General features: G+C 37.6%; 1 protein-coding gene across 2 annotated transcripts; it reads left to right on the plus strand.

The window, feature by feature from the left end:
- Positions 1-1,863: 1,863 nt before the first annotated feature.
- Positions 1,864-5,211, plus strand: LOC21400546 (aspartyl protease family protein 2). Of its 2 annotated transcripts, XM_024165186.1 has the most exons (2): positions 1,864-2,259; positions 3,847-5,211. In XM_024165186.1, exons 1-2 carry the CDS (start codon positions 2,027-2,029, stop codon positions 5,087-5,089), a joined length of 1,476 nt encoding a protein of 491 aa, XP_024020954.1. In that variant the 5' UTR covers positions 1,864-2,026; the 3' UTR covers positions 5,090-5,211. The 2 variants fall into 2 exon arrangements, with proteins under 2 accessions (XP_024020954.1, XP_010095748.1); XM_010097446.2 differs by lacking the exon at positions 1,864-2,259 and having other exon boundaries at positions 3,454-5,211.
- The last annotated feature ends 7,525 nt before the right edge of the window (positions 5,212-12,736 follow it).

Raw genomic sequence — 12,736 nt, forward strand, 5'->3', positions numbered from 1 at the left:
GAATATATGTGTGTGGATTTTAATATCTTATTCTTAATTAATATCTCTTTTAATCAAATAATTATATTAATCAAGAGGGTGTTAAACTATTAATCAATAGTAAGAAGTAAAAATTTAAACTCATGTATTTTAAGAGTAAATTTAACAATTTTCTCTAACTAAATATTACTATTTAACTGTTAGGGTACAAAACACTTCAAGTTAATAGTTTCTAATCCTCAAAAAAAGAAAACCTAAAAGGAATGTGGAATTAAATCTTGAGTTGGTGTATTCGAACAAATTGAATATTGTGCAAACTCTGAAAATTGCTAATTTTGATTGTAATGAATTTGATGTTTTATTATATGTGTCTATTTAATTGTCTTTTCTCACGTATTTGTGAAAACTAACAAAGCAACTCTCTTCTTAACTCTCTGTATCGTGTTTTAAAATACCTCATAATTTTTTAAAACAGTTCAAAATATTTCATGATCTATAAAAAACAGATTAAATTACCCCCTCCATCCATTTGTGTACAAATTTAACGGGCACATGGTTAAAAATTAATTACGAATATTATATTCTAACTAAATTAATAAAAAATATTAAATACTAAAATAAAAAAGAAGTTAAAGAAAAACTAATTATTTGGCCCCGAGACTTGTCGTCCTCTCATTTCTCAGATGGCATCCCCCTCCGAATGACCCAGTCCACCACCCACCGACCCTCGCAAAAAAAAAAAAAAAAAAAAATGACACGGCAAGTTTGGGTAAGTTTAACGTAAATGAATAAAGATTTTTGGGCATTATTTTGAATTTAAATTGGTTCTGTTTGAGTAATTAAGAATTTTTAGTGTCGCTCCAATGGACGATTTCTCTTTCCTTTGGGAATCTTGTTTTCTGGGTGTCAACAGTTCAACATAGTGAGTCCAAATATCACACACACACTATCTCTCTCTCTATCTCTCTCTCTCTCTCTCTCTCTCTCTCTCTCTCTCCTCTCTCTCTCTCTCTCTCAAAAGTCTTCAAATCTCATTTTTCATATGAATTTCTTTGTGATCAATTGGTTTTATTATCGTTCTCTGCTCGCCAGCCTCAACGAATTGAATCCCATATGTTTGCGTGCTTCAGAAGATCCCCTCGATCTTGACGTTGATCGACTTATTCGCACGCAAATAAGGGCGTCAGGGCTTAGGTTGCACGGTCGTGAGGATGGTAGGGGTTGGTCGCAAAAGAGTGGGGACGAAAGGGCGATGGCCACCACGGCTACTACTACAAATTTGGGTTTTTTTTTTTTAAAAAAATCGAGTTTTTTTCTGTAGCTTAACTGATTTTCTTATTTTGGAGGTGTTTGAATAAGATTTTAATGGGATGTGTTTGAGCTTTTATTTTAGTCTGCACTTTAAGGGTCAAGAGGTAGAAGACTCTGTTTTTTTTTATTATTATTAGTTAATTTATTTTTTAATATTTTATCATTTTATAAATTTAATCAGAATTTAATACTTTTAGTTAATCTCCGTGCCATGCTGTCAGTAGATCAGTTAAAATTATAGACGAAGTTGATAGATGAAAAAATTTGATTTATTTTTTTTATATAAAGATCTCATTTATTTTATTAATTTAAATTTTTAATTTTATATAATAAATTTTTTTTTTAAAAATATAACATTTAATTTTTTTTATACAGTAAAAAACTATTCACAAAGTTAACAATATTAAAAAGTATTTTAAATCATTTTAAAAAATTAAGAGCATTTTAAAATAAAATACATAATTTAAAATAATTATGAAAATAATCCAATAATCAATTATGAATCGGCAAAACTCAATAACAGCAGAAGAAGGGAACAAAAAAAAAAAAAAGAAGAAAGAGAAAGTGCGTAACTGCTATCTCCCACCAAAAATGCTGTAACTCCACTCTTTTTTCAATTTCAGAACCGCCCTTTTTTCCCCCTTTCATTTATTTATTTATATTCTCTGCCACCCTCCTCTGTCCTAACCTCTCTCTCACTCATCCTCCCTAACTTTCTCTCTCTCGTTCTTCTGCCATGGAAGGGAAAAAAGCAAGAAATGCCGTCCTCTTCTTTTCCTTCCTCACCGCCACTCTCGCATCTCTCTCCTCTGCCTCCACACCCCCACTCGAATACGAGACCCTTCTTCTCACTTCTCTCCCGATCCCACAACAAACCCTCTCATGGCCCGATTCCGAATCCGAACTCACCGGGTCGGACTTAGAATCCGAGACGGCGGCGGCGGAGGAGACGGAGACAAGCCTTTCGATCTCGTCCGAATGACCCAGTCCACCACCCACCGACCCTCGCAAAAAAAAAAAAAAAAAAATGACACGGCAAGTTTGGGTAAGTTTAACGTAAATGAATAAAGATTTTTGGGCATTATTTTGAATTTAAATTGGTTCTGTTTGAGTAATTAAGAATTTTTAGTGTCGCTCCAATGGACGATTTCTCTTTCCTTTGGGAATCTTGTTTTCTGGGTGTCAACAGTTCAACATAGTGAGTCCAAATATCACACACACACTATCTCTCTCTCTATCTCTCTCTCTCTCTCTCTCTCTCTCTCTCTCTCTCCTCTCTCTCTCTCTCTCTCAAAAGTCTTCAAATCTCATTTTTCATATGAATTTCTTTGTGATCAATTGGTTTTATTATCGTTCTCTGCTCGCCAGCCTCAACGAATTGAATCCCATATGTTTGCGTGCTTCAGAAGATCCCCTCGATCTTGACGTTGATCGACTTATTCGCACGCAAATAAGGGCGTCAGGGCTTAGGTTGCACGGTCGTGAGGATGGTAGGGGTTGGTCGCAAAAGAGTGGGGACGAAAGGGCGATGGCCACCACGGCTACTACTACAAATTTGGGTTTTTTTTTTTTAAAAAAATCGAGTTTTTTTCTGTAGCTTAACTGATTTTCTTATTTTGGAGGTGTTTGAATAAGATTTTAATGGGATGTGTTTGAGCTTTTATTTTAGTCTGCACTTTAAGGGTCAAGAGGTAGAAGACTCTGTTTTTTTTTATTATTATTAGTTAATTTATTTTTTAATATTTTATCATTTTATAAATTTAATCAGAATTTAATACTTTTAGTTAATCTCCGTGCCATGCTGTCAGTAGATCAGTTAAAATTATAGACGAAGTTGATAGATGAAAAAATTTGATTTATTTTTTTTATATAAAGATCTCATTTATTTTATTAATTTAAATTTTTAATTTTATATAATAAATTTTTTTTTTAAAAATATAACATTTAATTTTTTTTATACAGTAAAAAACTATTCACAAAGTTAACAATATTAAAAAGTATTTTAAATCATTTTAAAAAATTAAGAGCATTTTAAAATAAAATACATAATTTAAAATAATTATGAAAATAATCCAATAATCAATTATGAATCGGCAAAACTCAATAACAGCAGAAGAAGGGAACAAAAAAAAAAAAAAGAAGAAAGAGAAAGTGCGTAACTGCTATCTCCCACCAAAAATGCTGTAACTCCACTCTTTTTTCAATTTCAGAACCGCCCTTTTTTCCCCCTTTCATTTATTTATTTATATTCTCTGCCACCCTCCTCTGTCCTAACCTCTCTCTCACTCATCCTCCCTAACTTTCTCTCTCTCGTTCTTCTGCCATGGAAGGGAAAAAAGCAAGAAATGCCGTCCTCTTCTTTTCCTTCCTCACCGCCACTCTCGCATCTCTCTCCTCTGCCTCCACACCCCCACTCGAATACGAGACCCTTCTTCTCACTTCTCTCCCGATCCCACAACAAACCCTCTCATGGCCCGATTCCGAATCCGAACTCACCGGGTCGGACTTAGAATCCGAGACGGCGGCGGCGGAGGAGACGGAGACAAGCCTTTCGATCTCGGCCCAGCTTCACCACATCGATGCCCTCTCCGCCGACAAGAGCCCCGAGCAGCTCTTCGACCTGCGTCTCCAGCGCGACGCGCTACGCGTAAAAAACCTCGTCGAGGTTACCGCCGCCGCCGCCTCCAGGAACGTGTCGCGCACGCGCGGCGCCGCGCCGGGGTTTAGTAGCTCCGTGATCTCCGGGCTCGCGCAGGGCAGCGGCGAGTACTTCACGCGCCTCGGCGTCGGGACCCCTCCGAGGTACGTATACATGGTTTTGGACACCGGAAGCGACGTCGTTTGGCTCCAGTGCGCCCCGTGTAGAAAATGCTACACACAGGCCGACCCGGTTTTCGATCCGAGTAAATCACGCTCCTTCGCTAGGATCTCCTGTGGGTCCCCCCTCTGCCGTAAGTTAGACTCACCCGGCTGTAACCAACGCAAGATGTGCCTCTACCAGGTGTCCTACGGCGACGGCTCCTTCACCACCGGGGAATTCTCCACCGAAACGCTGACGTTTCGGCGGACCAGAATCGGACGCGTGGCTCTCGGCTGCGGCCACGACAATGAGGGCCTCTTCGTCGGCGCCGCCGGTCTGTTGGGGCTCGGCCGGGGGAGGTTATCGTTCCCTTTCCAGACCGGCCTCCGGTTCAACCGGAAATTCTCCTACTGCCTCGCGGACCGGTCTGCGTCGTCCAAACCGTCCTCCATGGTTTTCGGCGACTCGGCCGTGTCTCGAACTGCCCGGTTCACGCCGCTACTCACCAACCCCAAGCTCGACACGTTCTACTACCTCGAACTCCTCGCCATCAGCGTCGGCGGGTCCCGTGTCCGCGGCATCTCCGCTTCCCTCTTCAAGCTCGACCAGGCGGGCAACGGCGGGGTCATCATCGACTCCGGTACCTCCGTCACCCGCTTGACTCGACCCGCTTACGTTGCGCTCCGAGACGCTTTCCGGGCCGGGTCGGTCAACTTGAAGCGGGCTCCAGAGTTCTCGCTTTTTGACACTTGCTACGATCTGTCCGGGAAGACGGAGGTGAAGGTTCCGACGGTCGTTCTGCACTTCCGCGGTGCTGACGTGTCGTTTCCGGCTACGAATTACCTGATCCCGGTGGATAGCTCGGGCACGTTCTGCTTCGCTTTCGCCGGGACGATGAGCGGGCTGTCCATTATCGGGAATATCCAGCAGCAAGGGTTTCGGGTCGTCTACGATTTGGCGGGTTCTCGGGTCGGGTTCGCTCCTCGTGGTTGCGCTTGATTTTTAAAAATTTTATTTTTCCTTTTTTGTGGGGGTAATGGCGGAGAAGTGCAAATTGGAAAAGCTCTTTCCTTTTCCTTTTTTTTTTTTTTTTGCTTTTAAGTTATATTTTATTTTAGTTTTTTTAGAAAAAGAAGAAAGGAAAAGTCTTTCTTGGATAAAAGAAAGATATTTAAAAAAAAAAAAAAAAAGAACAAAGAGAGTGTAGAAGAAGGGTAGGACTTCGAGTTTACAAGAAGGTTCAGTTGCTTCTTCTTGTTGTAATAGTATTTGCTCTGGTTGAGATTTCCAAGAATTACTGCTCTAATGCAGGGGTAATTTGGTCATTAGGCACTCGGAATTCTAGTACCGATGGTATTCTAACTGTCCAAATAATGATCAAAATCTATTTCAAGCCAAACAAAAGAAAATGAAATATTATATGGCGAGATTCCAATGTGATGCTTCACTTGTTTTATGACTGTGTTTGGACTTGGACTAGAGAGTAGTGTGCATAGACATACCAATAACCGATATCTGTCAATTTTTGCTATTGATTATGTGCTTTCGCCTTAAGCAAGAAGAGGACAAAAGAAGGGTTTTTTGCTCTTTGGGACGCGCAGAATCTTATGGCTTTAGGTCTTATTTACACCCATAAGAATAAGATTATGTTAGGACGTTGAAAGAGACATAACAAGAAAATAGGGAAGCATTTTGCATTTGGCCTCGAGCGCTTGAGCCACAAATGTGCTACGTACTGTACGGATTAATGGAAATCAAAATATGGTCACTCACTTTATAAATTATGTTGCCTTGAAAACCAATCACATACCTTTTTTAGAAAAAAAAAAAATTTAAGCTCTTATGATAGAGATCTCTGAATATTAGATCCCATTATAAAAGAATGAAATAATATAGAAAATTGACAGAATTTGATACGATGCATTAAAATAAAACCAACCTACTAGTGCCTTCAAAAAAAATTTTAAAAAACCTAATACTAAAAGATTATTATAATACAGAAATTGACATATTTGATACGATGATTTAAAATAAAAATTACTTATAAACCTTATATTTTATTTTTATTTTCTTTACCATTTTCTATTAGGGTATTTTGACAATCCACAATTGAACGTACTGTACGATTTAATGAAAATCAATTTGGAGATATTTTGACCAACAATTTTTGTGAAATAGTTTTGTGATATTTTGACAACCGGACATTGAGTGACTGACTTTTACTGGTGAGGCTCCACCAAGTTTTTACTCCCCGGAGTACGGTTTTTATGAACTCTTATCTTGACTTATAAATTGTGTGATCTAACACTTCAATGTCCGCGTACCAAGACAAACGACCATTACTACACAACAAAGTCTCCAATAAATACTTAACACGATGAGTGAGCCTTTGAGGGCACATGCTAGTGAGTGAGCACATGACGCGGCCCAGAAGCGGCAAAGTCAAAAGATGTGGGCGCCAACGGCAAAGGGAGCAAGTGAAATTGTGCCAAAAGTGAAGAAGATATTAAATTCTCACCTTTACATACACCAATGATACGTGAAAACATCTAACTGTAATTCTTGTTGTTTTTCGTATAATATCATTTGTAAATTCATGTAGTATTCATTGTATTTAAGTATAGCACGTCTATTGTCGTGTTATATTAAAGTTATTTCGGCATTAATATATATGAGTTTTTTTTTGGTACTGACGTATTAATACGTCAAATTTTTTTAATTATTAAATTTATATTTTTTTTAATTTTTACGTGATTTTTTATAGTATGTTGTATCAAATAACCTTTAACATATTACACCAAAAAATTATAAATTCATACAAAAAATATTATATTTACCGTTCCATACGGCCACCGACTTATGACCTTGCCTGTGCATATTCATGGTAAATAACGTTATTCTGTTAGATCTCAGGATACGGAACAAATAAGCACTTAAAAGATGAATATGAATGGAGTTTTGGGTTGGGGAAAAAAAAAAAATCCACAAAATTTACCAAGAGAAAAGAAAATGGAGAAAACGACAAAGGAAGATAGATTTTCTTCTAGATCAGATGCATTGGGTGAAAGAACTTGCTTGGGAAAAGTCAGACCAAACAAAATTATTTGGTTTAATTGATCCGGAAACGAATTTGGGCGTATTTTGGTATAATGCATGATGTTGTGTAGTGTGGACAGTGTTCAAAAGATCTTGGACATGAGTTTCTATTATGCTTGTCAAAAGTTGGACCAGAAGTTAATAATTAATCTCACGAAGATTAGGAGATGCTAACCACTCCCGATATGTCTTATTTGTTTATTGAAGACAAGAACCTACATCCTTTCCCTACTCCATGTGCTCAGAATAATCAGTTTGTATTTTCTTAATTTAGTCAACAACTAAAAGTCTAGGATCCACCCATTCATAATGATGAATCAACATGTACATATCATTTTTTAAAGGCTTATTTGCCAACACATGTTTCTCAATTATAATGTTCTTCTATATTATTTTTTCTGGTAGTAATTTTTATAACCTGCCACCAAAAATAAATTTACCTCACGGTTAACATTATATGGTGGTTTTCACGGTGGCGGTGGCATGATGATAATGACGTTTTACTTGGAGCCTTTCGTTTTATCCGTCTAAAGTTCAAGTCGTGTCCTTATCATCTCAAGGATAGTTTATATATGGCTTCGTTCACATCGCAGATTCGAGTTTAGTTGAGGTGTGATATTTTTTAAGAGCTTTTTACTGTAACAGAAAAATTTAAATGTGATATTTTCTGAGAATTTTTTACTGTAGAAACCTAAAATTAAAAACTTGAATCGGTGAAATAAACAATGCCATAATTTCGTTTTGAATCCTTTTTATTTATTTATTTAAAAAGACACTGTAGGGTATTCCTGATGTTTAACAATCTAAAAATAGCGGCCAACCAAATAAATCCCCTTGCATATTTCAATTTTTCTATTTTTTCACTCAATAATTCTAGTACTATTGTACACAAGTCATTTCATGATCTAGCCTAATATACATATTTATACACACACACATATACATATATATGGAAAAAGCATAAAATTTAGCATTGGATACTCGGGCTGCATAGTAATTATTAAATTTTGTCCACCCAAAATTAATATATCCAAAACTCAAGTAAGCATGAACATTCCAAGCAAAGTGTTCCATTATTGTCACCGCAGGAAATGACACAACACACAACTTTTCAATCCAATAATTCACGATCCAATTCCATTATAGAGTTTTTATCGCACTTTAGAATTTGCAGATCTGTAGCTCACGAATGTACAATGGATATTGTCGCATTTTGTATGTTAGTGAATTTCTTTCTTTTTTTTTTTTGCTTGTTTTTTTTCTCTTGTTTCAATTATCATATTTTTGTTTTCTTGCAAAGGTTACCAGTTGACAATCTGCGTCGGTGGAATTAATCCCAATCTAACGACAAATAATAATAATAATAATAATTTCTAGTTTTTTTATCCGTATGCAGTACTTGCAAAAGCACCAAACCTGAACCCTTTGTAAGAAAGAGAGCTCGAATTGTGCTTTTATAAGGAGCTTTTTTAAGAGTGCTGATTTTATTTTGAAACAACTTCCTTTTGCTTTGTCTCTTGGGCCAATTTTCAGATCTTTTTCTCAAAGAGAACTCTGAAAGTAGATTTCTTTGGGAACACCATTACTTACGTTAATGGCACTCGGCAGCGGCGGAGGGAGGTGAGGCCCGGGGGGCATATGTCCCCCTGGATTTTTGATATTTAAATTTAAGTATATGTTTTTCTCAAAACTTTTTTATATATGCTCTTCTTATTATTAGGAGAAGAAAAGAATGTTTTCTAAAGAATTGAGAGACTGAATTCTATTACCCAATTGTATGTACAGTATTGCTTCTAACTAATCAAAATCATATCCACTCAGATTCTTACACGTGTACATAAGCTCTAACAGTAAGCTCTAACAAACTCCCCCCCCAAACTCAATGTTGAAAGACTTTTGAGTTTGAATCGAAGATCTGGGAACTTTGAACTGGAGATGGGTTTCGTAAGAACATCAGTTGCCTGATCCACAGCAGGGACATGCTTGACTTCGATCAATTTCTGAAGGGCCTTTTCTCGAACAAAATAAGCTCTACATGTTTTGTTCTGACATGCAAAACAGGATTGGCAGCAAGCTGAACTGTACTGAGATTATCACACCAAACCACTGGTCTGCCTTGTATCTCAACTCTAAGCTCCTTCAGTAAAGACATCAACCAAGTGATTTCTACCACCACATTTGCTAAGCTCCTATACTCAGCCTCCGTGGAGGACTTGGACACTGTATGTTGTTTCTTTGAGCTCCAAGAAACAATGTTAGACCTTAAATAAATAACCAGAGGTAGACCTTATGTCATCAGGATCAGACACCCAATCAGCATCATAGAAGGCCACTAAATCAAGCGTACTCGATTTCGACAAATGAAGACCAAAGTCGAGTGTACCTTTCAAGTATCTTAGAATTTGTTTGACAGCTTGCCAATGAGACTCAAGAGGCTTATGCATAAACTGACAGACACGATTAACCGAATAGGACAATTCAAGTCTTGTGATGGTTACATACTGTAGGGCACCAACAATGCTCCTATACAAGTGAGGATCCGACACATCACACTGCCAAAGCCTGAAAGTCTGAAACCTGTTGTCATTGGAGTTCCAGTAGCCTTAGCATTCTGTATTTTAGCTTTACAAAGCAGATCTATAACATATTTCTTTTGAGAGAGATGAATACTATCATTGGCATGAGTAACTTGAATTCCCAAGAAATAGTTCACAACTCTCATATCCTTCAAGGCAAAAAGACCATGCAGTTGCACAATGAGTTGTTAAACCACATCACTGTCACTACCAGTGAGTCAAATATCATCAACATACACTAGTACAAAAGTGACATGTTGAGAGTGAAACCACATAAACAAGGATTGATCCGATTTGGAGGAAACAAAACCCAAAGTGAGAAGAGCACTCCTTAACTTATCAAACCAGGCTCTAGGAGCTTGTTTCAGACCATAAAGAGACTTGTGAAGGCGACAAACAAAATGGGGGTTTTACAGGGTCTTCAAATCCTTGTGGTTGAGTCATATAAACCTCTTCGAGTAAATCACCATTTAAAAATGCATTATTAATATCCAACTGCCTTATGTTCCAACCTCTAGCCAGGGCAATAGTAAGAACTACTCGAATGGTTGTAGGCTTCACAACGGGACTAAAGGTTTCGGTGAAATCAAAACCAACAACTTGGTTAAATCCTTTAGCTACTAATCGAGCCTTATATTTATTAACAGTGCCATCAGGATTTTCTTTAACTTTAAACACCCACTTACTACTAATTGGCTTTCTTCCTTCAGGTAGAGGAACCAATGACTAAGTGTCATTTCGGAGAAGAGCCAAATACTCATCATTCATAGCTGCTATCCACTGTGCTTGAGCTAAGGCATCCTGGATTGAAGTTGGCTCTAGAGTGGCAGCATAAACCTTCGGCTTGAAAACACCTTTCTTAGACCGAGTAAGCATAGAATGAGTGTTAAATGAAGCCTTAGCCGTAAAGGGCAATGAAGGCTGCACAGAAGAGGAAACATGAACTCCAGAACCTGCACAAGTAATATCAGTGACAGTAAAGGGCATTCTATGGGGAACACCTTGATCAGTCATGGGGTGATTTGGTTAAGTAATGGAAGATGGAGGAAGAATAGGGGAAGAGTGAGAAGAAATAAGAAGTGGGGCAGGTGAAGGAGGTTGTGAAGGACAAGTATGGTGAGGGGGAAGTGGTTGAGAGGTAGACTGTGGAGGAAAAGAAAAATGTGAACATGTAGGTGAAGACACTAGAGGAATAGTACGAATGGAAGAGGATGTGATGGAAGACAATGGATTGGAAGTAGAAGAAGAAGTGACACATTTTGAAAAGGGAAAGACTAGTTCATCGAAAATGACATCTCGACAAACATAAATTCGACCAGTTTATCTAAACACTTGAAGCCTTTTTTATTAAGACTATAACCAAGGAAAGTGCACTCTGAATACCGAAAGTTGAGTTTATGCTTGTTGTAAGGATGAAGATAAAGGAAACAAGCACAACCAAAAACTTTGAGCATAGAAAAATCAGGTGGAGTGTGAAACAACACTTAAAGAGGATTTTGAAATTGCAAAACAGAATTAGGGAGACGGTTATAAAGATAAATAGCTGTTCTAAAAGCTTCATCCCTGTATTTTAAAGGCACGAATGAGTGAGCAAGCAAGGTCAAGTCATTGTCAACAATGTGGTGATGCTTTCTTTCCGCAACACCATTTTGTTCATGCACATGGGGACAAGAGACACAATGAATGATACCATGAGATACAAGCAAATCAGTGAAGGCTCTATATTCACCACCCCAATCGGATTGAATGGACTTACTTTTGAAGTTTAGTTGTAATTCCACCTGAGTTTGGAAGTTAACAAAGGTTTGAAGAACATCTCACTTATTGCGAAGCATGTAAATCCATGTATATCGAGAAAATGCATCTATAAAACTAATATAATACCTATAACCACTAGATGATTGTACATGAGCTGGACCCCATAAATCAGAATGCACAAGTTGTAAAGGCTCAATGTAAATAGTAGTAGATAAAGAAAAAGGAGATTTGTGAATTTTTCCAAGACAACACGCAGAACAGACTGAAGTAAGATTTTTATTGCGATGGGAAACATTACAAGAATTTAGAACTGTGTTTACAATTTTGGCTGAGGGATGCCCAAGTCTATTATGCCACAGTTAAAAAACTGAATAATTAAAAGAAGGAAGAGACTGTACATTAACAATATGAGCAAACAAACTGGATACAGGAAACTGTCCACGAGATGTAGTATGAGATGCAGTTGAAGATTGAGTAGAAGATGTAGAAAAAAGTGGAGAAGGAGAAGCTGACTGCTGAGTAGTAAGATTGACTTGACTTTGATCAAACACATAGAGGCCATTCTTAAGATTCCCCTCCAGAAGCACAATTTTGGCAACCTGATCTTTGACAAAACATTTGTGAGAATGGAATTCAAAGAAGACATTATTATCACGAGTAAATTTAGAGACACTCAAGAGATTTTTTGTAATATCTGGAACATGTAATAGATGTTTTAAAGAAAGAATTTTTGAGGTATAAGGAGAATAAAAGTTTAACTGACCAATATATTTTATAGAGGTGACATGATTGGAAGCACCCGAATCTGGATACCAACTAGAATCTGTAACAGTTTTAGCAGTAGCAGTCAAGGCTTGAGCTGGAGTGGTTGTTGGGTCCAGAAACAGATTTGAGACAGTTGCAACATTTGCTGCAGAGGGATACGAGGCTCTTTGACCATTTTGAAATTGAAAGGGTCCATGAAAGGAATGGTCAAATCTATAGTAACAATCAAGCACTATATGACCAATCCGCCCACAAAGTTGACATTGAGGTTTATTAGAAGACCAAAAACCACGTCCTGATTTACGACCTCGACTTGGAATTCGACCTCCTTGACCATTCTGAAAACTATTTTGAAAAGTATTCAGAAATGAAGATTGATGCTGAACATGTCCTTGGCCATAGCCACCACCAAAAGACCTAAGAAAATTTTGATTCGAAGAAAATACTTTTT

This window comes from Morus notabilis, unplaced genomic scaffold, assembly GCF_000414095.1.
Source record: "Morus notabilis unplaced genomic scaffold, ASM41409v2 Scaffold355, whole genome shotgun sequence".
Lineage (NCBI taxonomy): Eukaryota > Viridiplantae > Streptophyta > Magnoliopsida > Rosales > Moraceae > Morus > Morus notabilis.

Coding starts and splice junctions, on each gene's coding strand:
- LOC21400546 (XM_024165186.1), top strand. CDS start 2,027: ATGGAAGGGAAAAAAGCAAGAAATGCCGTCCTCTTCTTTTCCTTCCTC. Junction 2,260..3,846: donor ACGGAGACAAGCCTTTCGAT/CTCGTCCGAATG, acceptor AAGCCTTTCGAT/CTCGGCCCAGCTTCACCACA.